Here is a 25,841-nt window from a genome sequence, read left to right on the forward strand (position 1 = left end):
TTTTCACTGTCTAGTTGTTTGGGTTTTTACATAAATAAATATTCAACGAGTACTCAGCTAAAGCCAGTGTATCTGATGAAGCAAGGAAGAAAAAACATTCTCATCAATAAGATAACAATAATCTGACAAATAAAGAAGCTCATACCATATTTATCTATGTTTTACATTGAAATGCCTTCATTCTGCTGCCCTGTACCTTTTCATAGCTTTCTTTAGATCAGTAAAAACCAACATAAGGAACCTGCAGAACTATTTTTCTTTTCTCTGCTGTGGAGATACAGTGTGTGCTGAGTCACTGCTCTTAGACTTACAAAAAGATAAAACAGCATAATTTGTTGGAATATTAATCTTGGCATCCTGCTAACATCAATGGCAGTATGAAACTCACCGTTTTTTAAAAATGGGGAAAAAAGCATGAGTGGAGAGAAAAGTACAAGACTGAAAAATAACATCCCTTTAAGTGCATCATATTAAACAGCTGCATTTGTTTATACAAAAAGTCTTTTTCAGGGAGCAAAAATGCAGGTTTTAGATGGCAAAACAAATTTAATAAGCATGTCTCCTGATAGCCGGCATCAACAAAACAATGCTTTAAAAGGAGCTTAGAGTTATGTTACATATTTGGCAAGAGAAATAAGGAACTGAACTCACCTTGTATGTTCCTCCCTAATAGGTTCCCTTAGGAAACTTGGGGAAGACAAATCAGATGATTTCTCTCCTAAACAGTAGGAATTTCTTTTTCCCTATTTCCCACAAATTTTAAAAATAGCTAATTTCTGAATGGCAGAGATACGGTGCACCATAAAAAGCAGCAAGGGAGAGGCAAGGATATGAAGAAAAGAGACATTTCACATAGGAAAAGACAGCACACTCATCTCATATCCATCGCTTCTGTGGTCCCTTTCCTATTCCCTCTTTCCACCGCTTACAGTGATCAGGTTCAATGCTGAAAATGCTGGAGTCAACGGGCATCACCTTGACTCCCGCTTCACTCGCATCCAGCTACACTCACAACTTGTACATATTTTCTAGTCAACAATTAATAAAGTGGAGAAAAAACAGACCAGATCTTAAAGATGTTATCCAAGAAAGATACGTTTTCATGCATTTTAAGAAGAGTAAAAGTGCTAATGTGAAAATAATAGGCAAAGCTGGTAACAATCCCACAAGCCAGCTCTGCGAAAAATAACTCCCAAAGTTCAGGAAGCTCAGGAATATGTCAGTCTAACTCTACACTACATTCCAAGAGTGAATCAAAACTTTTTACAAAGAGCAATTAACTTCCATATTACCTCCTTGAGATGCATATTATTTGTACTAGTTCAGCAAATGGAAAGTGATTTGTCCCAGTAGTTGTTCATATTTAATTCCAACAATTCCACTATTAAAATCAGAGATTTTACACAGTAAGCCTTCCAGCATTTATTCGCTTTTGATAGAGTGGACAGTTCTATTTCATAAATACTGGAATGCACACACAGGATGGATCCTAACTGTGTAACTCAGTCTAATCACAACATAGGAACTGAGTGATTACGAATGCAGCCATTTAGCATTTCATATGAATGAGAATTTCCCAAATCTGCCATACTCTGCCTTGAAGAATTACATGGATACATTTAAATTATAAACTTGGGTTACAATCCAGCATGGAGACTTGCAGAAACAGTCAACAAACCTACAAAGATTTTCCTCTTATCTGGGATTCTCTACACAAATAGGATTCCTGACTGGTCGGGGCCTTTGATCTGTACCTATGTTTTGGCTTTTGATGTAGGATTTTACCCCAGGCCAATCTCAATACATATACGTGTTTTCTGGAGCTCACAACGCATGCGCCTAACTGTGGCCCAAGTTACAGTATGCAGGAGCACAGCCTTGCATGCTTTCAGAACTGACCTTTACAGAAACTCAAAGAAGTTGTTAGCCTCTGTCTGCTATGCAACTGCGCTGCCAGGATAAAGAGGTAATTATTTTACTATAATTTACTGATAAACAGACCATATTACAGCTCCTCATTACATCAATGGGGTTATTACTAGGACTAAGCACTGTCACATTGAAATACGTTTCCAACAAATGCTTCCAAGATCTTCCCAAATCATAACGGGAAACATACTTGGTCACCTCAATCTTGGAAAAGAAACGAAGAAAATGTAGACAACATTTATTCCAAGTGGTAGTTTGACCTGTAGATTATAGGTAAGAGATGGTTTATCCTAAAGTAAGAAAAGCACAAATCAAGTGTTGCTTTTTTACAGTGAGACACAAAACACCATCTCTTCATAGTTCCAGCATCTGAATTTATTTTGAAATAGCAACAACCGATTCTCCTATAAAATCAGTATTTCTATTTTATGGAGTGGTTTAGTACTAAATCTCATGCATCATAAGTAAATCTCAGACAGTTGATAACGATCTCATTTTTTATTCAAACAGAAGCAGTATGCCATGCTGATGGAATTATATTTTGTGATTGGATTACAGCAGTAGTAGTTAAAATATACAATTGGGGCAAAAAAGGAGGAGATGAAAAATTACGGTCTTACTCCTTGAGTTTATATTGAACAGGCAGAGTGTCATCCTGTCACAAAGCTGTTAATATTATAACTTAATTAACTAATGCTAGTATCTCCATAATGATTTTTAAACACTTTGATGAGAAAATTATACAGCTTACATACTACGTTAGTACAAATTATACAGAAAACATTAATGCAGCAACTTAGATGCTATCAGATTTCTGGAGGCAAGATGTAAAATAATGTCTTTAATAGTCATACCTAAATCTCCAGCAGATTTGATGTCAATATTATCAAAACCACTGCCAATTCGGACAATTATTCGAAGTGCTTTAAATTTCTCCAGGTCTTCTCGTGTTAAAGTGATAGTGTGATACATCAGTGCACCCACTGCTTCATTTAGTACCTATAAATAAAATGGGAGAAAAAAATGCTTATTTTTTTTCTTTCATAGGAGCTTATCTTAATCACGTATACATATTCTCAGGTACAAAAAGTCTGAAAAAGCATTAAATCCATGTCTTTTGTTTTAAAGGTTATTTTTCCAAATATCTTCCAGCCTCCCGTTAGTCGTCTTCATCTGATGTATCAGTTCTAGCATGATGAGATGAGCTTTACAGGAACTAAGTGACTTGTATTTGTGTTCTTCTTACGAAGGAAAACTCTTCTCATTTCATAGGAGATGCTCTGCAATATCAAACCCTAAAGACGTGCATTACTGGACTGCATCTGCATGTGCAGATGAAACACAACATGGGAGCAAGCACTCACTTTAAACACTAAGTATTTTTATGTTTGGGCAGCTGCCATTCAGTTTTGAATGGAGTCACAGAGCAGTATCTCTTCACCATACACACAGTGGTACAGGCATTCACTGCGCTATTAAACCACTTGATACCTGAATAAAAAACATTCAGTAATCGTTACAAAACCCTTAGACAAGAGAGACTGAAATCTGTCAATTTATTCATAAGAACAAAGTGTTTGTCCTTTAGTTTACTGATACTGCAACGAAGCCCTCACTGATGGAAAACTGGATGTCACATAAATTGGTGTAACTAAGATGCCAAACTAGACATTATCCAGAAAAAAACAGCACCTCAAAGAAATAAGAAGTTGTACCAAAGCAAAAAATGTTGCAAAAGAAAAAAAACTTGTGAGAATGTGAGCCAAAAAAGTGAAAATAAATTGACAGGATCTGAAAGGTCTGAATATCTTTCAAATTACGTCAAACTGCATCCAACCTACTGGGGAAAGGTTACGAGGAAGGGGTGTGGAGAAGGGGACAAGAGCCTGGCACACCATGCCCAGCAGTTTTGAATTCTGCTACCAAACAAACAGTGACACTGTGCCCCACACATCTGATACAAGTTTATTGTTCCGAAGCAGAAAATACTTTCCTCTTTATATGCAAACTGGATGATTTCACTTCTTCAGAACACTTCTCTGTGTTTCTACCTTCAATGCACTACATAATATCCTAATTGTTCCACAAGATACAAAACATGCACAAATTATTTCAACGTCTAAGCTAGATGTAATGACTTCAAGAGGTTCCTATGACGCACTTCACATAAAAATTCTGCAGAGCCTCTAAATTTCTTATTCAATAAGGGTCTGGTACATGCACAGATTCTGTCATCTGAGTTATTTCTGATCATATGAGCATTTTCTAGGGTACTGCAAGATCAGTAACAATCAACAAACCGTTTAAAAAAAACTATTGCAGCAAAACACAGTCTTGCACACAGAAAATTACAACTGCTGGAACCCTATCTGCAGTAGTAATTTTTAAAATTAAAATAAACAAAGAAAAATTTTAAAATAAAACCAAACTCCCTAAAAATGAAACAAAACTGCTTCTTACTGAATACTTCACAAAATGATTTATGCTATCTCAACAGGTGTTTCTGGATCGGTAACCTCAGTTCCAAGTCAGATAAAGAGCAGAATCATTTGAGCAAAATTTGGATTTACTTGTAAGAATAAGAACTGCAAAAAAATTAGAAATTACATATCCTTAAAGAATGCGGCTACAACATAATTCAAAGAACAGCTGTAGGCTCTGATCTTATAAATGATTATACACACACAAAACTCCTTGATTTTAATGGTACAAACAAGTCCTTTGGAGATTACATCTAGTAGTCACCAATCAGGAAGACTGCACTCATCAGAACGTGTTTCCTTTAGCTGCTACATAGGGTTAAAAAACCCCAAAAGTTTATTGGTTTTGCTTCTACAGAGGCATTACAGGCAGTATGGACCAAATCAAAGCCCATGCCTGGGGCAGTCCACAAAATAAATAGTCCCTCTTACAACCTGAGTGCCCAGCTAAAACGCCCTTAGGGATTTTTTGTCCCATTAATTCCTAAAAGAAAATGTTCCAAAATCTCACAGCTCCAACGACATGGAAATTTCTTCTAATTTCCAGCCTCAATTTATTCACAGCCCAGCTTGTATCCATTTGTTCTGGCGCCAGTGTCTGCCATTTGCTTAAACCATACTTTCTCTCCTTCGTGTTTACAATCTAAATGTATTTATAGACAACGATCATATCCCCTCTCAGCATTTGTATGGCTAAATTTCAGAAGCCTAGTCCTTCTAGTCTCATCTAGGATTATGCCCTTCTACCCCCCAAACAGTCTAACACTTGTCCAACCACGTTTATCAGTCTAAGCTCAACTCTCCTCTGGGTAACCACAACTGCACCCGGAATGCTACCAGAGGTCTCCCTTCCCACTGTGTTACACCAACACTACCACTGTCAGCAAGAGTACATGTGCTGGGAATCTCTCCTAATGAGGTCTCATGTGACACGTGACGTTTCTGCACGGCCACTGTCACACTGCCAGGTCATCCTTTGACTAACATATAAATCTGAATCCTTCTCCCTAAAGCATGTGCTTCTGTCACCCTCCCATGTTTAATAGTAGGACTTCTTCCTCCGAGTCACAGGAGTTGTTACTTCAAGCGTCAAGGTCCTGAACTTCTTTATAATATCCTGGTACTCTCCAATTAGCCATGTTCTCCATTCTGTGTTTTATCACGTATTTCTTCCTGCCCCTCCAAGGCTGCTCCAGATGGCTGTGACACAGGAGAAAACATCCTCTGTGTAGTTTGTCAGAAGACCAAAAATTTAAGTAGCTTACAACTACTTACAAGGACCCATCTAAGGCTCGTACGACAGCCAGACCCTCCTCTCCCAGACTGGACAAGGCCAATGGTGTGTGGTTTTGTGTGTGCAGACAGAGCGCCGCCACTACTTTAAGGACTGTATTAAATAGGGGCTAAAAGACAGCTGAAGTGGTTCAGACATTGTGTTTTAAAATCAGTGTTTCATTTGGGAAGCAGCTTTTCACTTCATAATCATGCATATTTTACTAAAACAGCCAGTCAAGACCGTAAAAGCACCAGTCTGGACCCATTACATTACATTTTTGGGCCCATGTAAGTTATGGCCCAGCACTAGGAGGAGACGGGAAAGTACTGAGAAGTTTGGGAATGTGTTCAATAAAAGGAAAAATATTTCTCAAGCGATTGCTTAATGCTGACACTAGCCATTTCCACAGGCAGTTATTTACCCATCAATATGGGATATGTAACAAACAGATGCAAACGACAAATCTTTTAGAACTTCTTTTTCGTGTCTGAGCCTGTCCTAGGATTACGGACCAGTTAGCAAGAAAATCCACTGCCAAAAATGTAATATTCTGCAACTGTGCACTATTTCACATTAATTTGATAATTAAATTATGTTACACTGCCTTTTGCAACTGGCCCTCTCATTGAAGTATGCCAAAAAGGCAGAAAATAACAGCAGAAAATCTGAAGTTAGAAACAGTCAGCACTGATGAATATTAATAATGCTACTTACAGATGAAAATAATAATAATAGTGAAAATTTCTGTATTTTGGAATAATTTGTATAAATTATATTCTTAGTCATTACATATACTAAATGCACACAAGGAAGTCTGACAAGCTTGTCAATGAGTAAAATCAAAACTAGAACTACATCAGAGTATAACACATGAAACTGAAATCCAGCATAAATGTGAACAGTTTTGGAAAATGAAATAACCTTTAGAAAAAATAACTGTGCATAGGAGTAATTTACTGATCACTTACAGAATCACTGACTCAATAGAATGTTTTGGGTTGGAAGGGACCTTAAAGATCATCTAGCTCCAACCCCCCTGCCATGGGCAGGGACACCTTCCACTAGACCAGGTTGCTCAAAGCCCCGTCCAACCTGGCCTTGAACACTGCCAGGGAGGGGGCAGCCACAGCCTCTCTGGGCAACCTGTGCCAGTGTCTCACCACCCTCACAGTGAAGAACTTCCTTACTTCTGATGTAAATCTACCCTCTTTCAGTTTAAAACCATTACACCTCATCTTATCACTACACCCCCGACCAAGAGTCCCTCCCCCCTTTCCTGTAGCCCCTTTAAGTACTAGGAGGCTACTCTCAGGCCTCCCCGGAGCCTTCTCTCTCCAGCTGAACACACCCAACTCTCTCATAACAGAGGTGCTCCAGCCCCTGATCATCTTCGTGGCCTCCTCTGGACCTGCCTGAGCAGATCCACGTCCTTCTTATGTTGGGGGCCCCAGAGCTGGATGCAGTACTCGGGGAGAGGGGAGAATCAGAGAATCACCTACCTCGACCTTCTCTTCATTCAGTCAAGGATGTGATTGGCTTTCTGGGCTGCTAGTGCACATTGCTGGCTCATACTCGTTCTTTCATCTACCAACACCCCTCTTCTACCTACCAACATCCTTCTCCTTAGGGCTGCTCTCAATCCACTGTACAGGCGCAGCCTGTATTTGAGCTTGGGATTGCCCCGACCCATGTGCAGGACCTTGCACTTGGCCTTGTTGAACTCCATGAGGTTTGCACGGACCCACCTCTCCAGCCTGTGCAGGTCCCTCTGGATGGCCCATCCCTTCCCTCCAGCATGTCGACCGTACCACACAGCTCGGTGTCATTGGCAAACTCACTGGGGGTGCCTCGATCCCACTGTCCATGTCTCCAACAAAGGTGTTAAACAGCGCCGGTCCCAACACCGACCCCTGAGGAACGCCACTTGTCACCGCTCTCCACTTGGACATTGAGCTGTTGACCACAACTCTTTGAGTGTGACCATCCACCAATTCCTTATCCACTGAGTGGTCCTTCCATCAAATCCATGTCTCTGCAATTTAGAGAGTCCAGGTAGATGATGGCAGTTGCTCTTCCCTTATCCACCAGTGCTGTAGCCCCATCTTAGGCCACCAAATTCATCAGGCATGATTTGCCCTTAGTGAAGCCATGTTGACTATCACCAATCACCTCCTTATTTTCCACGTGCCCTAGCACAGTTTCCAGGAGGATCTGCCAGGCACAAGAGGTGAGACTGACTTAGTTCCCCAGGGGGTCTTCATTTTTTTCCCTTTTTAAAAATGGGGGGTTATGTTTCCTCTTTTCCAGACACAGGGGCTTCAGACTGCCACTACTTCTCAAATATCATGGATAGTGGCTTAGCCGCTTCATTCACCAGTTCCCTTGGGATCAGTGGATGGTATCTCATCAGGTCCCAGGGACTTGTGCACCTTCAGGTTCATCAGATGTTCTAGAACCTGATCTTCTCCTACAGTGACTGGTTCTTCATTCTCCCAGTCCCTGCCTTTGCCTTCTGCAGCACACCCAGTGGTGGATGCACAAGAGAAATAGGGAGTATATATGTTTTTTTCATCACTTTCCATAATGAACTTGATTGATTCAACATTCACCAAATTCTGGTACAATTTTATTACAAAGATATCAACTCATGTCACTTTGAGTGAGGTAACATATTTAACAAGCAAGCTAGAAATTTTAGATCAGCCTAAGCATGTGGCAGTCAGGCAATACTCTTTCATGATCTCTTGTAAGGAAAGCAACAGGCAAAATTTGACAGAGAACAAGCAGAGTTAGCTTCATAGCTTCAACTGCCATTCCTGCTTTCATCAGACTACAATTGTGCTTTGCAGGAAGAAAGGATCCGAGATAAAAAGTTGAAACATGGAACATGAGTTGGCTTCCTTCTGTTGCCAAATGTTATGTAGCCCATCTGCATAACTTCTATGCCTTTAGACTTACTTCCAGGGGAAGCTACAGCACACTGCTTGTTGAAAGCCTTTTTCATACCCTCTTCAATGAGCTGACATCCTTTCCAATCACAACTGCCCGGACAGGTCTTTCTGCTGTTCTTCAACCTCAAAATGACTACTCTGCTTTCACAACATGCCAGGCATCCAAGGCTCTCAGAGAACAGATGACGCTATAGTAGGAGACACTTCTAAGAATTTAACAAGTCTAAAGTACTGAATACTGAAGGTTGAAATCCTTTAAACATTTTTCTATCTATTTTTTTCACCTTATTTCAGCACCAGGCTATTTTAGCCATCATGCCAATTATTGCATAGTCACCATTGTGACACACATGCCTCATTATTTGGGGGAGAACTCTTAGCATCTTATTTATTTTTACAAAAAAGCAGAAACATATCATAACATGCTAAGAATAGAACAGCAAGACCTCCTCTTCTTTGGTCACTTAAATATACACTATTGGATTTTACTATGAGAGACTTATCTCAGAAGCTTGTGGATCAAATCCAGAGTACAGAAGCATAACACAATATGTAAAATGCCAAACTACTTCAATGTGGAGACAGAATATATTTATAAATTACATATTGAATATGACAATATATCATAATTTTTTAAAAAGACTTCTAGAAAATCATCACTTAGAAGTGTTACGTTTCATCTGGTTCTAGAAACCAGGATATTGCTTTCTTGGACTTGAGAGTTTGATGTGTCATCTCCAAAAAAAGATATGTTCCACTGTCACCAACAGACTTGAGATATTTTGCACATTTGGGTGGAAAAAAATGTACTTTACCTAAACTGAGTAGGCCTTGCATTATTTGACTTGCAAAAAGCAGCTGCACATCAAATTTGCAATCAATCGTCTGCCACACAGGGGAGGGGCTGGAGCAGACTTGTAGCTGCTCTCAGAGGCTCACTACAACATTACAAAGAGTCCATGTGAAACTAATACCATTAAAACTAAAAAGAAAAGCCAGTGTGCTCAAACGGTATTTAGTAGGTCTCCAAAACTCTGCCAGTTTGTGCTGCTTTTTAAAAGTTCCTGTTTCTCTTTACAAGACTATCAGCTTGATGTTAGGTTCCTATGATCCACGGCACTGTCAGTAACCTATTCATTTCATGATATGCACTTTAATCAGTCAGGATACTGTCTAGTGTAGACCCTAAATATTAAGCTTATACTGTACATAAATACAAATAAGTGTAAATGTTTCATACAAACAAACATAACTTACTTGCAGGCTCCAGAAAACACTCTCTCTAAAAACCTGTATATCCACACACTGTATAAACTACGTATATACACACACACACACGTGACATAATAGTGTATTTCTAGTCTTTTTAAAATGTACAACTGAAAAATATATACATACAAATACACACATAGCTACATGAATAACCTGCATAGCCTCCAGCAAACTTCCTTTTAAAAACTATTTGAAGCCAGTCTTTCAAACCCAGGATTTACTGACAATTATATGCAGTTTAATGACAGAAGTCAATTTGAGAATATAGACTCTGAAAACACTTTTTACTAAATAAGGTTTTAATGAAAAATCTTTAACAGAAAATCTGTGTGTTAACTTCTATGTTCTATTAATAAGGCTGAATTGTGTTCCATTTCAGTTCAAGTCTTATCAGACGCTATGATGGATTGAACATCTATACCAAAGGATCATTATGTCATGAAAGTCACTGATGACAACGCATCAACCCATGCAACTGTGTCTCAAAAAACCTGTTCATAGTCACCAGCAATTTGCAAGTCCCAATGATCCTTAGTAAAACCTGGTACTGCAAAATGAAAGAAGCAGCTATTTAGACTCTGTCTGTAAGACTGATAAGCTGCTTGCTGGGTATAGCAGCACCTTCATTGTGCTTTTTAAAGGGTATTCGTTCTTAGGAGACACTGGCAGCCCATCCCTCCCTGTAATGCTGCACTTGACCTGTAATATTGCCAGTGGCAAATCTATCAGATGTTGGCAAAAGGGTCACTGAATACAAACACTGATTTTGTATACATCCTTACCGTGATAGCTGTACATTAATTACTTTGTTGTATAATGAGGTCTAACAAAAGTTTTCAGGATCTCCTTTTTTAATTTTTTCAAACTCTTGCATAAGGAATCTGATTCAAGGCTCATTCAGTTTCAGTAAATTTACAAGGTTTTGGATCGGCTCCGAGGTGACTACTTATTCCCAATTATACATTACTGTTTAGAACAAGGCGGCTTCCTTTCAATCTATATTCTTTGAGAATTAATTGTGATGGAAAACTAAAATGCTGCAACTGCATCATGAATATAAACAGCACTGATGACACAAATGCAAGATTGCAGCTTTACTACTCAACAAAGAAGAATCTGAAGCTGGAAAAATTATCTTACTTAACCACTGATATAACAAGAACAAATCAAAGACTCAGCTGAACAACAGCACCATTCTTAATTTGTTTGTATCAGTTTCAAAACATTTGTTGCATTATAAAAGCTCTTCAGCTCTTCTTTGAAAGTCTTAAATAAAACTAATGATCGGAACTGTTTGTACATGTAATTCCTACGTAAAAGCGTGATTGAAAAATTTCAAGTCATACACTGCTGAATAGGAAGTTCAGTTTATAAATTTTTTTAACTTAAACTAGAACTATGGAAATGCAGTATCCCTCTCAATATGATTTTATGTTGTGCTTTTACAACAGGAGTCAAGGGACCTGATACATCCTAACTTAACTCAAGCACTTCTAAGGCTGAAGCATAGGTTCTTCCCACTTCCAACCAAGTAGCCTATTCTCTTTAAAGTTCTGGTGAACCAGGTATCTGCAATGAAGTAGTAAATCCACTCAAAAGCACACCTTTTTTTTTTTTTCTTCTAGCTGATTTGAGACAAGATGCAGGAAAGCACATAATTACAGGAAAAGTGAATGAGAAAGTGTACGCAGATTCAAACAAACTCTTTGACTTTTACCCAGCCTATACATTTTGCTTTAAAGATCATTCCTAATCAGCTGTGCTTCCTGCCTTTTTCATTTGGGTTTGCAAGGATCACTTTATTTTTTTCTCTGCTTGGTCAAGATGTCTATTACCAGATCTTACATATCGTTTACATTTAGCCCCTTGGAGCTACACAGCGCACTCCATGTTACAGAATATTCAGCAGAAGTCAGGAAGCCCAAAGAGTAAAGAATTTGAACAGCAAAAATCTTAGGCAATACAAAGACCTCAAGGGTGTGCTTGAGTCTGTGATGCCTTCAAAGGCACAGAAGTAGAAAGAAGGAACAATATTGCAGAAATCAGAAGTGCTGGGTAGGCTGCCAAGGAGCCAGGAAATGCAGTAAACGGCACTGAAAGGAAGAGGGATTGGGGGGAAAAAAGAGGAGGAGAAACAACAGAGCATGAGGCAGTGAAAAAAGCAAGTTGACCTGGAATGAGGATGGTAGCAAACTAATTATTTTTAAGTATCTTTTTTGGATGAGCACAGTATTTTTGGCAGAATAAACCACACCACCATGTACATTTGGAAGCAGTCTGAGATGGTTACTGAGAAAACTGATGTACACATGACTAATTGTAAAATAAAAAACCAACTTAAACACAGACAGTAGTTTTTATTGACAGTAATGCAATCTCTGTCAGGAAAGCAATTTAACCACAAAATCTTAAAATAATTTTTACCCTAAATGACAGAAGTTTCCTGATATGATGCAAGTGAACCAGTTCCCAGTTATCCCATGATATAGTTTGACAAACATAACGCTCAACTTCACACAGCCACGTGCAACATCTACAATAAAACAGAACTTAGGGGTCAAAGTATAAACATGTATATTGCAGCCTTTCAGACTGGCTTGACAACAAACCATTTTCTAGTGTGGGTAGGGGGAGAAAAACCAAAACAAACCAGTAAAACCATACCCAAGTAATTTCTGAAGAAGTGTAGTAAGTGTCCTCTAACTACAAACTTATTTCAAAACCTTGGGTCGCTCTCTATAAATGTCAGTATTCTCTTAAGCACCGACAGCCTGATTTTTACAAAAGGAAGGAAATATATCCTCATCATCCAACTTGCCTTCCAAAGCAGCAACACAGGGAATGAATGCTTTGACCTGAGATGAAGCAGAGTTCTAATACGTGTTGTTATTTACTTGTGACCTTAAACAAGTTACTTATTTTCCATACTTTAATTCCCTCAGCCATAAAAAGAGAATGACAAATGAATTCTTTGGCATAAGGGAATTGCTACTCAGGCATTACCCAGTTTGGAGAAAACTTTAATTAGAACACATAGTAAGGCATAATAGTACTTGCTAATGTCCTGTGTTTGACCCTGTATACAAATGGCATTCAAATCCTCATTTCTTTTCCTCCTGTGTATGTTAAAGTCTCTCAGCCTCCTTGCTTCTCTATGAAAAAAATATCTAGCTTGGACTTTGCTGTCTCACAAACTACTACAAATTCCCCTTTTCCACTCTATTTCCTTTGTTGTCAAGCCATCTTAAAAGACAATGTTTTAAATCATCATCCTGTCCCTGAAACCTTCTCATGAGCAGCAGAAATCCCTTCTCCAGATTCCAACATGTTTATACCTCAAACACCAACTCCTCACACCCCTGTGATCAAGACTCCACAACTGTGCAATCTGAGTTTATACTGGTTCTTACTTTCCTAGCCATCCTTTTGTAGCCGTTCACTCCCTTTCTCCTCACATGATTCTCAGCTTGTGTCTTTTTTGTCATTATATTAATCTATAGGCACCCATCTACATGTATCAAATGTCAAGCCTCTCTTTCAAACCCCATCCCAAATTTCCCACTATCTGACCTGTCTCCTGCAACTTCAGACTATCTAAATGTATCTGTATCAGCTACCCTATTTGATTCAGTACCTCTTCTTAAAGACAAGAAATGTATGAAAAAAACCCCTAAATTTCACCTTCTGCTTTCAGCAAGCTCTCCTCAACACTAAACCTTTTCTCAGTTTTCAGTTGTCTTTCACAGTGGGGAACAGTCTTTTGTAAATTAACATCCATTATCAAAATCTGTACTTTAATTAACAGGAAAACACAATTTAGTATGGCCAGAAATGCATATTCATAAATACATGAACATTTTAGATACTGTTTTAAATATGCAGCTTCTAATTTTAAAACTTTTCCTGAAAACTACTTTATATTTAGTAAAGCAACATTCCCAAATAAGGTATTATACAGACAATACTGAAATACAGATACTTCTCTACTATAACTCTAAAGATCTGTGAAAAATAGCCATTCTTCACTACAGATGAGCAGTGGAAGCAAAAAGTGAATACTTTTTACACAGAAGTGAACAGTGCTCGACACCTTGTAAATCTGATCTCTTAGCCTATGTTACAGTAATAGAACAATACGATAATGAATCAAGGCTTGGGATTTCTGTTGCGGAAATTTATTACCCAACAGAACAGTGATACTTTGCAAAACTAAACATTTTAGGCCTGCATCACCCTTTGGCCTAGTGCAAATTTTTATTATGGCAATGTACTGGTAGCTATTGAAACATTTTCCAGATATGTTACTGAACTCACTGAGAATGAATTATGTTGGTATAATAAAAAGCAAAGGATGGAAGCTTTACTATAATCCATTAAATACAAACACTCTTGTGAAAATCAACAACAGATTACCTGTGTTACTCAGCAGTTATTTAAAAGGTTTTCTGAAGCTACAATTTGAGATACACACTCTGACTTTCAGTCTCAAGATCTCAAAAGTTCATTTACTACACCCCACTGATAACAGAAAATATCAAGTGTTTCTAAGACAAGGTATTCGTGTCACACAGGAATTCTCCAGACTTCTGATGCATCAGAAGTAAATGATGTTGATTTCAGTAAGCAAAGTATAAAACTATACAGGTGGTGCAGTTGTCAATGTTAGTGTTCACCTGAAGAGTAGACTGCTATTATCTAGTAAAAAAAGTTAAAGAGCATTTATATTACTTATTCCCTATGTGTTATTTAGTCCTTGTAAATGGAATTCAGCTATTTCATGCATTAAACTTCTGACAGTGGTGTGAGATAGGAGAACAGTAATATTGAAACAACTTTTCAACATGATTAAAAAGAAATACACAGAAATAAAGCATTATCTCACATTAAAATTCTTGCTATATAAAAAGATAAAAGGAAATTGAAAAAAAAAAGCTTGGGTTAAATATTTCTATAAATTAAAAAAAGTATCATACTTAGATTATTGTATTTGAACCTTATAAATTAACTTTTTAAAATTAAAAAACAAAAACCCACAAACCAGTATCCATTTCTATTCATCTCCAATTACCAATGAAGACAGAGAAATTTTCACTTCTTTGCATTTGTTCTCAAGTTAGTTACTTTTAGGTTCTAATTCACCACCACAATATTGAATAGTCTTAGATGCACAGCAAAAACACTGGCCTTTTCCAACAGATGTTAAAGAGAAGGTTGAAATTAGCACTAGGTTTTGGTAAAAACTTACTGTTTCAAAATAGAATGTCACAACAAATTAGAAGTTCAAGTTTTTATGCTATCCCATTGACCATCCACTGTAAAGAAGGTCTTCTATATGAAAGTATAAACACATTAAAAAAAGAGAGACATGAGATCAGAACTATAATATTGCCAACTCTGAATCTAGCTTATAATTCACAAATCATCTAAACAGATTAGTTTTAACTATTCTGTGAAAAAACTAATGAATGGAGAAAAAGGGTGTTTGGAACGCAGATTATTTCCTAGTAGGAACAACTTTTTTTTTTTTTCCCCATTTCCCTATTCACTTTAGAATTTTATTCTATCTAAAATGCAGCTAAACAGAAGAAGGTAATGATGTTAAGCCAGTACTGATGCAGCAGAAAACAACCTTAAATATCATTCTTGACTACTGGTCTGACAACAGCCTATTCCTGTGTGGGGAAAGGGGCAGAAGGGTATGACCAAAAACCTGTGAGTCTGCAGAGATGCCCACCAAGGAACTACATACAGGGCTTCAGGAGAGGAGAGTCATCTCTCATGTTTGCCTGAACCATGAAAATCAGCAGTTCTAGCTTGCTGTGTTAATACAGCATACAACTCTTTAGTCTTCTCTATATTTTTTAAAAGAGAAAATACACAAGAAAAAATCTCCTAGCACTTACAAATTTTTAAAGTTTTAACAATGAAAATGGTTTTGGGTTTTTTTTCAGAATAAAAGTATTTTTCCTAAGATATAACAAGCTGAATACTTGGTCGATGGGTTCTCACAAGGAAGATGCTATGAAATGGACTACAGAAAATGAGATTTATTCACCTGATAACAGAAGGCAAGTTAGTATGGCTCTTATTTTCAAGTAGCTGGCTTTGTAAGAAAGTCATCAAAGAAAAGATAAAATCTTTCATCATATACAGAGACTTTAAAATGTTTAACAGTGTTATGTATTAAAAGAACATGAAAAGTAAATAAACCATTAAACCAGTTATGAATTCAAAATAGTGAAAAGCTGTCACAAACCCAAGAGCTGCTATAATTAGTGTATGACAAGTCTAAAAAGGCATCTGTAGAGAAACAAGAATGCTGGTGCAATTCAGTTCAGCTGACAACTCCTTAACACCTGAATCATACTCAGCAGTCTACAGTACCATACGCACAAAAGTGGATACAGACACTTACCTCACAAGCCTTTAAAGTTAATACTTGGATCTGTACTTGTCTGTCATAGATCTTTGCTGGAGAAGAAGAAAGTAAATTCCTGTGGAAGGGTCCCCTGATTGCCCTCTGTGCTTGGCTCCTCCTCTGCTGTCATATTTATTACATTTTTTTATGTCCATAGAAGCTTTAAGGCCTGGTTTCATCCTTTATCAGGTGAAGGAGTATTTGGCATTTGGCTCTCTGCTAGCTTACTCTGATAGCCAACAACATCACCAAAATTAATTCTACCTCTACAGAAATATGGATGTGAAAAGGTTCTATTGCTGTCTAGAGAGCAGCAAGGATTTGGGGTAGACATGAGGCCTTTGTGCTGAAAGAAGCATCTGAACAGAAAATGTAGGTGTATGGGCCAGCTGGCTCCCTAGACTATCATCACAAAAAATGGGTATCTCTCCAAGAAAATGAGAAAAACTTTGACAACATTAAGAATCACTAGTTGTTTTACAGCTCCCAAACCACCAGGAAGGGTGCGAACTTCTGGAATAACATATAGTTAGAATATATTTTTTAACTAATTTTCTAAAACAATTTTGGGTTAGCATTTGTTTTGAAACTCTTCTGAAGTGTCAGTTCTCAGTGCGTAAGGCCTCCTAACCCGATCTGCACAATGCCTTGGCTAAATAAAGAAGTTTGAAAGTTCCTCACATGGCCAATTCAATACGGAGATTTGGCCTTCCAGCTGAAGGCTGAGCAACACTGTTTCCAAGAAGCATTTCAAAATATCATGTAATAATATAATTTTCCCAGAGGTAACTCTCTCCATGACTCTAATTCAGTAGGTAAGCATATGAACAACACCCAGCCAAAGACACACAACACAAAAGCAGACTTCAACACAGACATTTTCATCTTTGTTTCATCACTTATTGGAAATGACCAGTAACTCAAGTCACTAAGGGAATCAACCATTAACTAAAATGCAATAGCTAAACACATTATCATAGCTAACACAACACTGTATCTGTTCATAATCATCAAAATACTTGCATTTTCTAAAACATCTCCATTATACTTCTAAGTATTACCTTTTCATGAATTTCTTGTGTAGACTGAGCATCACAAAATGCCACTGTGGCTACATCCTTCAGAATAGGCATTTCTACTGTACAATCCCTGCCATCCAGCAACGCTACCAAAGGGCGCGGGTGCATGGGCCCATTCATGATCGGAGGTCGAATGCCTACAAAGAAACAGAGAAGACTTGTTATTCAAGCCATGCAAATGTAATAAGAAAAATAGGTTATAGCTAGTCTGTTTATGCTGATGGCAGAAAAAGATTTCAAGGACTGAAGCTAGTAAAGCAGGAACAAGTTTACAGTCAGCAATCAACCAAACTGAAAGAAAAAAATGCCATGGAGGTTCAGGAGGTTGAACCATGGAAGATGGATAAAACCACTAAGGGAACAGTATATTTGTTTTTTAAAGATACATCCTTACTGCACTATTAAGAAGCGTCTCTGCGATCTTATCCAAGGTTTATGTTTTGATTGGCTTCCACACCTTTGTCAGCTCTAGACAGAGTGAGAATTATCTTGTCCAGGCTTGTAAGAGAATGGCTTATGGAATATCATAAGCAACTCAGTCAGGATTTGACTGTTCAATTTACATATGTGATGATGATTTGCTGAGACTAAAATTTAACTGGAAAAAAGCCTACAACGGCAAAATTTTTCATTTACTGAAGATCCAGTGTCCAAGTGCACAGGCTAATTGCTGATCTATGTAGGTCTGCTTAGATTTAAAAGTTTTACAAAATAATTCCTTATAGCTTAGTCAAACAAACTCATCATACTTAAATCCACTGCTGAAAACTCTTACAAAATATGAACAGAACGTCCCTCCCTAAATCAACATCACGCTTGGAACACTGCAGAATGACAACAAATTAAACGTTAAGTATCTGGGGGAAGAAAGATCGGTTGAAAGTACAGACTTCATTTATATCCTCTTTACGGAGTCTTAAAATGAAAAGTAATCCTTATAACCAGATATTTAGAGAGCATCCTTTTAACAGTATAGATGCTATAAATATACAAAAGTACTCAAGGGAATAATATTAAACCATTACATTTACACAAAAGTAGTTAAGCATGGGTGGAAGAAAGGGGACTTCCTGAAGAGATAAGGAAAAGCAAAACCAAGAATAAAGTACATAATTTTTTTTCCTCTTTTAAAGTAGTTTTAAACACTGCAAAGTGAAACAGGCTAGATATTTCTCGTATGCAAATTTCAACAACATATTTTTGTTGCAGTGTGAATTTAAAAACATTGCTTATTGCCTGATAATACAAGTTAGACCAACATTAATGCAAAAGACTTGAGGTTCCCCAGCTACCTTCTACAAGCAATCCCTGCATCTTAAGTCCCAGCCTGTGTCAAAAAGCAAGTCCTGAAAGACTGTCATCTGCATTTTAAGTGGATGGAACATTAATAGAATCCCAACAGTACAAGATACCTGGTGAACAAAAGCAGCTGCTGGGAAAAGAGATTTTCACAAGTCAACAGAAACAGCATATTGCTTCCCCACTGGGACCAAGCTCAGGTCTGGGGCTGAAGGAGTACATCCAAAGACACTGTTACCCTCATAGCCTCAACTGTCCAGCCTGCACCCATAAATTTCACGTCCACTCCTAACCAAGTCAGGATTATAGGTGAGCCCTACTATAATCTGGCACTTAAATTCTTTACCTATTCGAACATGTTTTACACTTGAAGAAGACAGAGCAAGAGTCACTACAGTTGGTTCTTTTCTGTTCTAGTCCCAGTGTCTCCCAACAACTGACGATGCCAATGGACTGACTCTGCAGTACTCTCACCATAGCAGAGGCATTCAGATGTGAGAAGTATTCACCAACAGTTTTCCATGGGTACAACACCCACGAAAACTATTCTCTGTTGTAAACCCACCAATTCCTAACCTCTACTGTGATCGGCATGCTCAGAAATACTTCTGGTACATAGATTCTTTCAGTAATATCCAGTCACCTAAATTAAATGAAAGCCTTTTTAATATAATTTTTAAAAATCATGCCTCTTGCTAACTTACTATTGTTACCTATTTGAACCAGAAATGGCCACATAACCTTCACACATTCATTTTTAGTAAATAAACCACACATTAATAATGTGGTACAGGACACAAACACTACATGAATGCACGATGTAAAGCTACATAGTTATCCAGAGAATAGCTACTATCCTTTAATGGGAACTTAATTATAAAACCCCACATTAAATTTACTTACAAACACCCTAAAATAAAGCATGTTATAGACCTGTTCATGTTTCTGTTAAAATAGCGTATGTAATAGCATTAATAAAATGCAATTATGTCTCGAAACAAATGTAAAAATGACATTGCAAGTCCTATTCATATTGCATAGAATAACTGTGCTCATTTTACAACTGAAATGTTACGGTCATCATCTTAATTGTCAGTCCAGCAAAGACAGGATTTCAATGACAAGTTTGAGTCCTAGCTAAAATAAAATTAAAAAAAGAAAACAGACGTTTGACACTGAAGTTTTTGAAGATGAATGAGGAAAGATATGGTACAGATGATTCCCTTAGACCTACAACTAAAGCGTCTCTGTCAACAGATGAGCACATACAGTCCAAACTTAACAGAAGATGAGATTAAAAACTGTCAATTTTAAGAAACACTTTTCTGACTAGGGTTATCTCAGAAAAGAATGAAACATAGTGTCACAAAACACATTCCTTTAAAATAACAATTTATCTAAAATAAAATGGTCTGGTTTTCCCCTCATGCCAGTATATCTATAGATTCAACCAAGTTACCTGTGTCTAATGCTGGTGCTAAGCGGCATGCCAGACCAAGCCCCAGAGCATAGAAACGAAAGTCAGAAAAACAACTAGAAGGTTAAACCCTCTGCTTAAAGAATCTCAGACTTCGTTAAAAGTCCCCAGAATTCAAATATATCCAGTGACCTTGACCACGAAAACCCTACAAACCTTTGCTTGCCAAAATCCTTTCTGAACTTCAGCATAGATTTCCTGTTGCACAATCTTGCTGCCTAAATACCGTATCACTGAATCGCAGACAATAACTCAACACTTAAGTAAACTTACAGTAACTTAATCACAGTGGCAGTCACTATTTAAAGTTTACATTTGGAAAGACACAGTTTCACTATGAATCAGAACCCTTTGAACAAAAAACTACTTCTTCCACCATTTAGATACGTTCTGCCTGTCTCTTATCTAGAGACATGTGTTTGGCTTTGCAGCAGACCCTTGGAGCGGCAGGATAAAGCAACATGTATTTAAGAACAGTATTTTCCATGCCTGCATTAACAGTAAATCATGCAACTTGGTGCCAGAGAGAAATAACAGTAAATCGGTCAAAAACGACATTCAACACCACAAATGTGAAACTAATTTTAAAAAAAGAATTACACTTAGCTGGCTTATTTAAGCATATGGTATAGCATTTCACATAACACAGATAACAAAAATGATACCATCCACCCCCACATCCTAGAACCTTTGTTATGGGAAAACAATCTCAGTTTATCCTAACTTGAGACTTTTCAGGAACCCCTACCAACCTGACATTTCTTAATCTGAGCTTGATTTCCAGGGTCATGAATTCGATTTCTCAATGCTTTACAATCTTCAGCATTCTGAGGCAAAATAGCAGCCTGTCATTCCATCCTCATTTCCATGTCTTTAATTTTTCTTGCAGCCTCCTGTAATCTTGAACCAAAGCTTTTAAACTTCTTATCCACTGCAACCTCTGTAGCCTGGATGGTGTTCAAATTTTTACTAAAAATTAAACACAAACAATACATTAAAACAACATTAAGGGTCTGACTTGTGCTCACAGAAGCCAGGAAACTCAAAGTTAAAGCTTCTCACTGCATCTGTACCCTTCCCCCTTTCGCTGCTGGCCTTTCACCACACCTGCTGTGCTGCCACCGGCCATTAACATACCAGGGGAACCAGCGGACTGTGAAGACACACAGGGCACCTTGCGCAGGACAGCAGGTGTATTGTAAACAGACGTACCTGGAACAGTCAGCACCACTCAGGCAGCAAACGATTTGCCTAGGTGAGCAGGGAGCTGAGGATAGTGTGTGATCTCCAATACCACCGGTGCTGGAGAGCCAAAAGCTCCAGCAAGTACCGGAGATGGAGTGAGAAGCCTTAACTCTGAACTTACTGGTTTTGTTGGGTTTAAGTCAGGCCCTTAAGGTTATCTAAATGTATTTAAGGAAAAAAAAAAGTTTCCCATCACAGCTATAATCCAGCTATTAGTTTGGGTTTTTTTTTTCCTCCAATATGGAAATAATCTGGTAGCGAAGCTCTTACCCCAGTAACAGCTACCATGCCAGTGACTGGTACTATTTTGGAAAAATCCAGCAGGTATAAAGTGCACACACAGACAGACAGAGCAGTTAGCCACATTGCAAATAGCTGCTACATACGTAAAACAGAAGAGTGCCTTTTCAGAATTGCAATTTGGACTAGCTGCTCTAAAAAAAAAAAAAAAAAGTATCAAAACCCTATTCTATTCCAGCTTTTACAGAAAAAAATCTTAGAAATTTAAAAAGCAGTTTTCAGCTGCAGAACCCGACAAGCATTTCAACTGACTGTGGGTCTCACAAACAAGAGGATTAATGAATTTATCATGCAGCTTTGTAACCAAAATAGGAGAGGAAGGGTCATGAATTATTACCTCCATATCTCTGTCAGCATTGGGACTCAGAAATTATCAGACCAACCTTAGCACAATATGTATTTTTTTTAAACTGGAAAGAAAAAGAGCTACCTAAGTGGACTAGTTCCCTTCCCCCTCCCAAATCCTACCTGTACCTCCTGTTACTTCCAAAACAAAGATGCACATTTGTGTGCCACACTCCAAGGGGGAAAGTTGAAGCCAATAACCATTAGGCATACTCAGAACTGGAGGGTAAGAAGGCTCTCCCTGACATGCTCTAGGCTGTTAAAACACATTCTAAACCTTTCATAAAACAACCTTTTATGTTACAAACTGACAGTAACTAAAGTGATCACGTTGCACAAATAACAGAGATCTCAAAGTAGGCTGTCACCATTTGCTGACATTGAAAAATATACCAAAATGCAACAACGTAAGCTATTAGGATTAATGATTATTAATGTCATTTTCACATTTTTCTGGCGCTGATTAATATAACATCATTAGGATCAGGAATGTTTCAAATAAGGCATACATGTTAAAAGTGAGGGACATTGTCAGGTTTGTAGGCCCAAAATTTGACCTACCTTTCATTTTCTTAAATCTGTTTGCAAAGTCCATGTAATTCTTTAAATGTGTTTTTCTTTTTTCAAAACAAATGCTTCAATTCTTTTTTCTGAAAAATACATCAATGCCAAAAAGTACAACACTTATCAGTAACCCTATAATGACAAACCAATATGCACATGAAATGGAGGACAGCAGCCTGGCAAAGGAGTTTCCATTTTCACTTTTCTGGGGATTCTTACAAGTGCAAAGATTAAATAAGCAGGAAAACTCCCTTGACAATGTCCTTTTAAAAGAATTTGGTCTACAAAACTTCCTTTATGCACTGTAAAACATCAAAGTGATTTAAGTTCTTAACAAAACACAAACTACTGAAAAATCTAATCAATATTTGCAAAAACAAAACCCAGAAATGACAGGTTGGACATTCAACTAATTTATAATCTTGCACATGTAACATGAGACTAATCCCCTGTGGCATTTACCTTTACTTTATGTTCTTACCTAGGCCGTAAATTCAGTCAGAGCTGTCACTTATTTACTCTAAGCCGTCAAAAAAATTTACATGTTTTTAAAAAATAAATGCTAATATTAATTCAAGTAAAGAACGAGTTGTCAAAACAAACAAAAAATATCCCACTCATAACATGAACACAGAAGCTGTTATGAATTAGATTTGCCAATATGCACTACTAAAATTCCTAAAAACACCATACTTTAAAAACATATTTTAAGGTTCCTGTCACATCATGCATTTTTAAATTTTGGGCTTTGTTTTGGTAGTCTCATTGTTTCACGTACTGTGACCTCAAGCAACATTCAGATTCAAGGTAGAGCAAAACTCTACAAGCAGTCAAGTAGAAATAAACTTTAAAATACAACGCAGGTACATGGATCAGTAAATTGGATTAAAAAAACCCCACAGCGCTTACCAACTTCAGTATTTTTATATTCAGCATATTTAGATGTTGAATATGAAATGCAAAAATCACAGAATCGTAGAATGGGTTTGGGTTGGAAAGGACCTTAACGATCATCTAGTTCCAATCCCCCTGCCATGGGAGATTGGATTTACTAAAGCCCCGTCCAACCTGGCCTTGAACACTGCCAGGGAGGGGGCAGCCACAGCCTCCTGGGCAACCTGTGCCAGTGTCTCACCACCCTCACAGTGAAGAACTTCCTTACTTCTGATGTAAATCTCCCTCTTTCAGTTTAAAACCATTACCCCTCATTCTACCCGTTCACTCCCTGATCAAGAGTCCCTCCCCATCTTTCCTGTAGCCCCTTTAAGTACTGGAAGGCCACTATAAGGTCTCCCTGGAGCCTTCTCTTCTCCAGGCTGAACAACCCCAACTCTCTCAGCCTGTCCTCACAGGGGAGGTGCTCCAGCCCCCTGATCATCTTCGTGGCCTCCTCTGGACCCACTTGAGCAGGTCCTTCTGATGTTGGTGCCCCCAGAGCTGGACACAGCACTGCAGGGCAGGGGTCTCACGAGAGCGGAGTAGAGGCTAAGAATCCCCTCCCTCGACCTGCTGGTCACAATTCCACCAGAATCAGAGCCAACACCTTTTGCCACTGCCTTCAATATGAGCAGGATGCAATCTCCCATCATTTGGGATGTGAGATTGGGGTCAGGGCAGGGGCAGAGGGCAGTATATTTTTAAATAAAGAACACCAACAAGGGGCATGTACAAAAAGGTGACAGCTACCCTTGAAAGCCTGAATTACTTAACAGATTAAATTTAATTTAATTCTTTTCTTGTTTAATGTTTCTAACTAACTAATGTTCCTTCCTAAGATTTTAGGAACCTGCTGCAACTCTTGCTGAAATTAACAGGAATAATCCCAAACTGATTTTTAAGAAAACAAGACCTGGACTTCACAATATACATACAAGAGAAAACTAAGCATAAGTTTCACTCAAAGCATATGTGCAGTTTCTATGAAATCTGCAGGGCTGAGGTTAACGCTAAGCACACTGAAACTTTACTGGAAGAGCACAGCTGATGAATTCTGTTGCGGCCTATGCTTTTTATTTACTTAAACTCAATAAAAACAAGTCATCTTCCTTCTTTTCTTTTTAATTTGCAAGAGACCAAGAAAAATAAAAGTGGTTTCCTGCGCTGTGTTGACCCAAAGATGTGCAAAGCAGTCACACCCTCTTATATCCTCTTGCTAATTATGAAGATTGAAATACATCCAGCTGCTCTCCAGGACATTCACAGTTCATTCCCTTACACAAAATATATAACCAATACCACTACTATGTAATTACCACCCTGGTCCATAGACTTCCATGGTACTTAGATTTATGCACACATCACATCATTATTTTACCACCTGTGAGAAATGAGCCTGGTTATCCAAGCCATTGGTACACCGTACAACACAAGGGCCTCAACACAGGGTATTTTGAGACAACTATCCTAACTGATTTTCCCTTTTGGTACAATCGAAACAAAATAACCCAATGACTTCTATTTAGAAAAATCCCACATTCCCCTGCCATTACTGGAACCCGAGCGTCATGATTCCTCATTCCTCTTCCATATACACATAGCAAGTAAACTTGCCATTCTCAGATATTACTCTGATAAATGCAAGGATACAGGTTTCTGTTGTGTTTTTAAATAGTGATCCCTAACCAGTCTTTACACATCTAGTAAATTTGCTGTTATTTGTCTAACATCTGTCAGTATGCACACAAAATCCTAAATGCTTGTCAGGGTACAAAAGACAAAGGTCCCACAAGGCACATTTTGAAAGATCAGAAATACAGTTCTGTAAGGGGAAACAAAATCATCTAGCAACATTTTCTACTACATGTACTTCAAACATCCATGTGAAAACTAGAAGTATTTCACATCTGTCAAAAAACTACTCGAATTACATATTCAGAGCATGCTATGGTGATATGCCTAATCTTAACTAATACTTTTCAAAATAGGAGTGCAAACATTATGAATCACACCTATTTAATGTCAAATGAACAAGCAGTAATAGCATAATGCCTTACCGTAAAATTTTTTAATTGTCTATAACCATTAAAAAAGCAAACCGAATGACAATATTCAGTAACAACTATATCTAGCACTAAAATGAGAAAGCGTAAGTATCAGCAATAAAAACATACACAAAAACAACATTGCAGAAGTGCTGTTTTCAAGCAACAGATGCATGAAAGCAAACTCCAGAGAAAGGCGAAACATTTTAGAGGACTGAACTTTCC

General features: G+C 37.9%; 1 protein-coding gene across 9 annotated transcripts in view; it reads right to left on the reverse strand.

Annotated features, from left to right (window-relative positions):
• CTBP1 (C-terminal binding protein 1) overlaps positions 1–25,841 on the reverse strand; it is a 248,124-nt gene that overhangs the window by 24,333 nt on the left and 197,950 nt on the right. For 5 of the 9 annotated variants that reach the window (XM_074865540.1, XM_074865541.1, XM_074865539.1 and 2 more), the window contains 2 exons: positions 17,388–17,542; positions 2,784–2,928 (listed from right to left, as the gene is read on the reverse strand). In XM_074865540.1, coding sequence (XP_074721641.1) covers positions 2,784–2,928; positions 17,388–17,542 — 300 coding nt within the window. Of the gene's footprint in view, positions 1–2,783; positions 2,929–17,387; positions 17,543–20,933; positions 21,151–22,632; positions 22,722–25,841 lie in introns of all 9 variants that reach the window. The other 4 variants (XM_074865546.1, XM_074865545.1, XM_074865544.1 and 1 more) reach the window with 3 other exon arrangements.

The sequence above is a fragment of the Strix uralensis genome, chromosome 4 (assembly GCF_047716275.1).
Source record: "Strix uralensis isolate ZFMK-TIS-50842 chromosome 4, bStrUra1, whole genome shotgun sequence".
In the NCBI taxonomy this organism is placed as follows: domain Eukaryota; kingdom Metazoa; phylum Chordata; class Aves; order Strigiformes; family Strigidae; genus Strix; species Strix uralensis.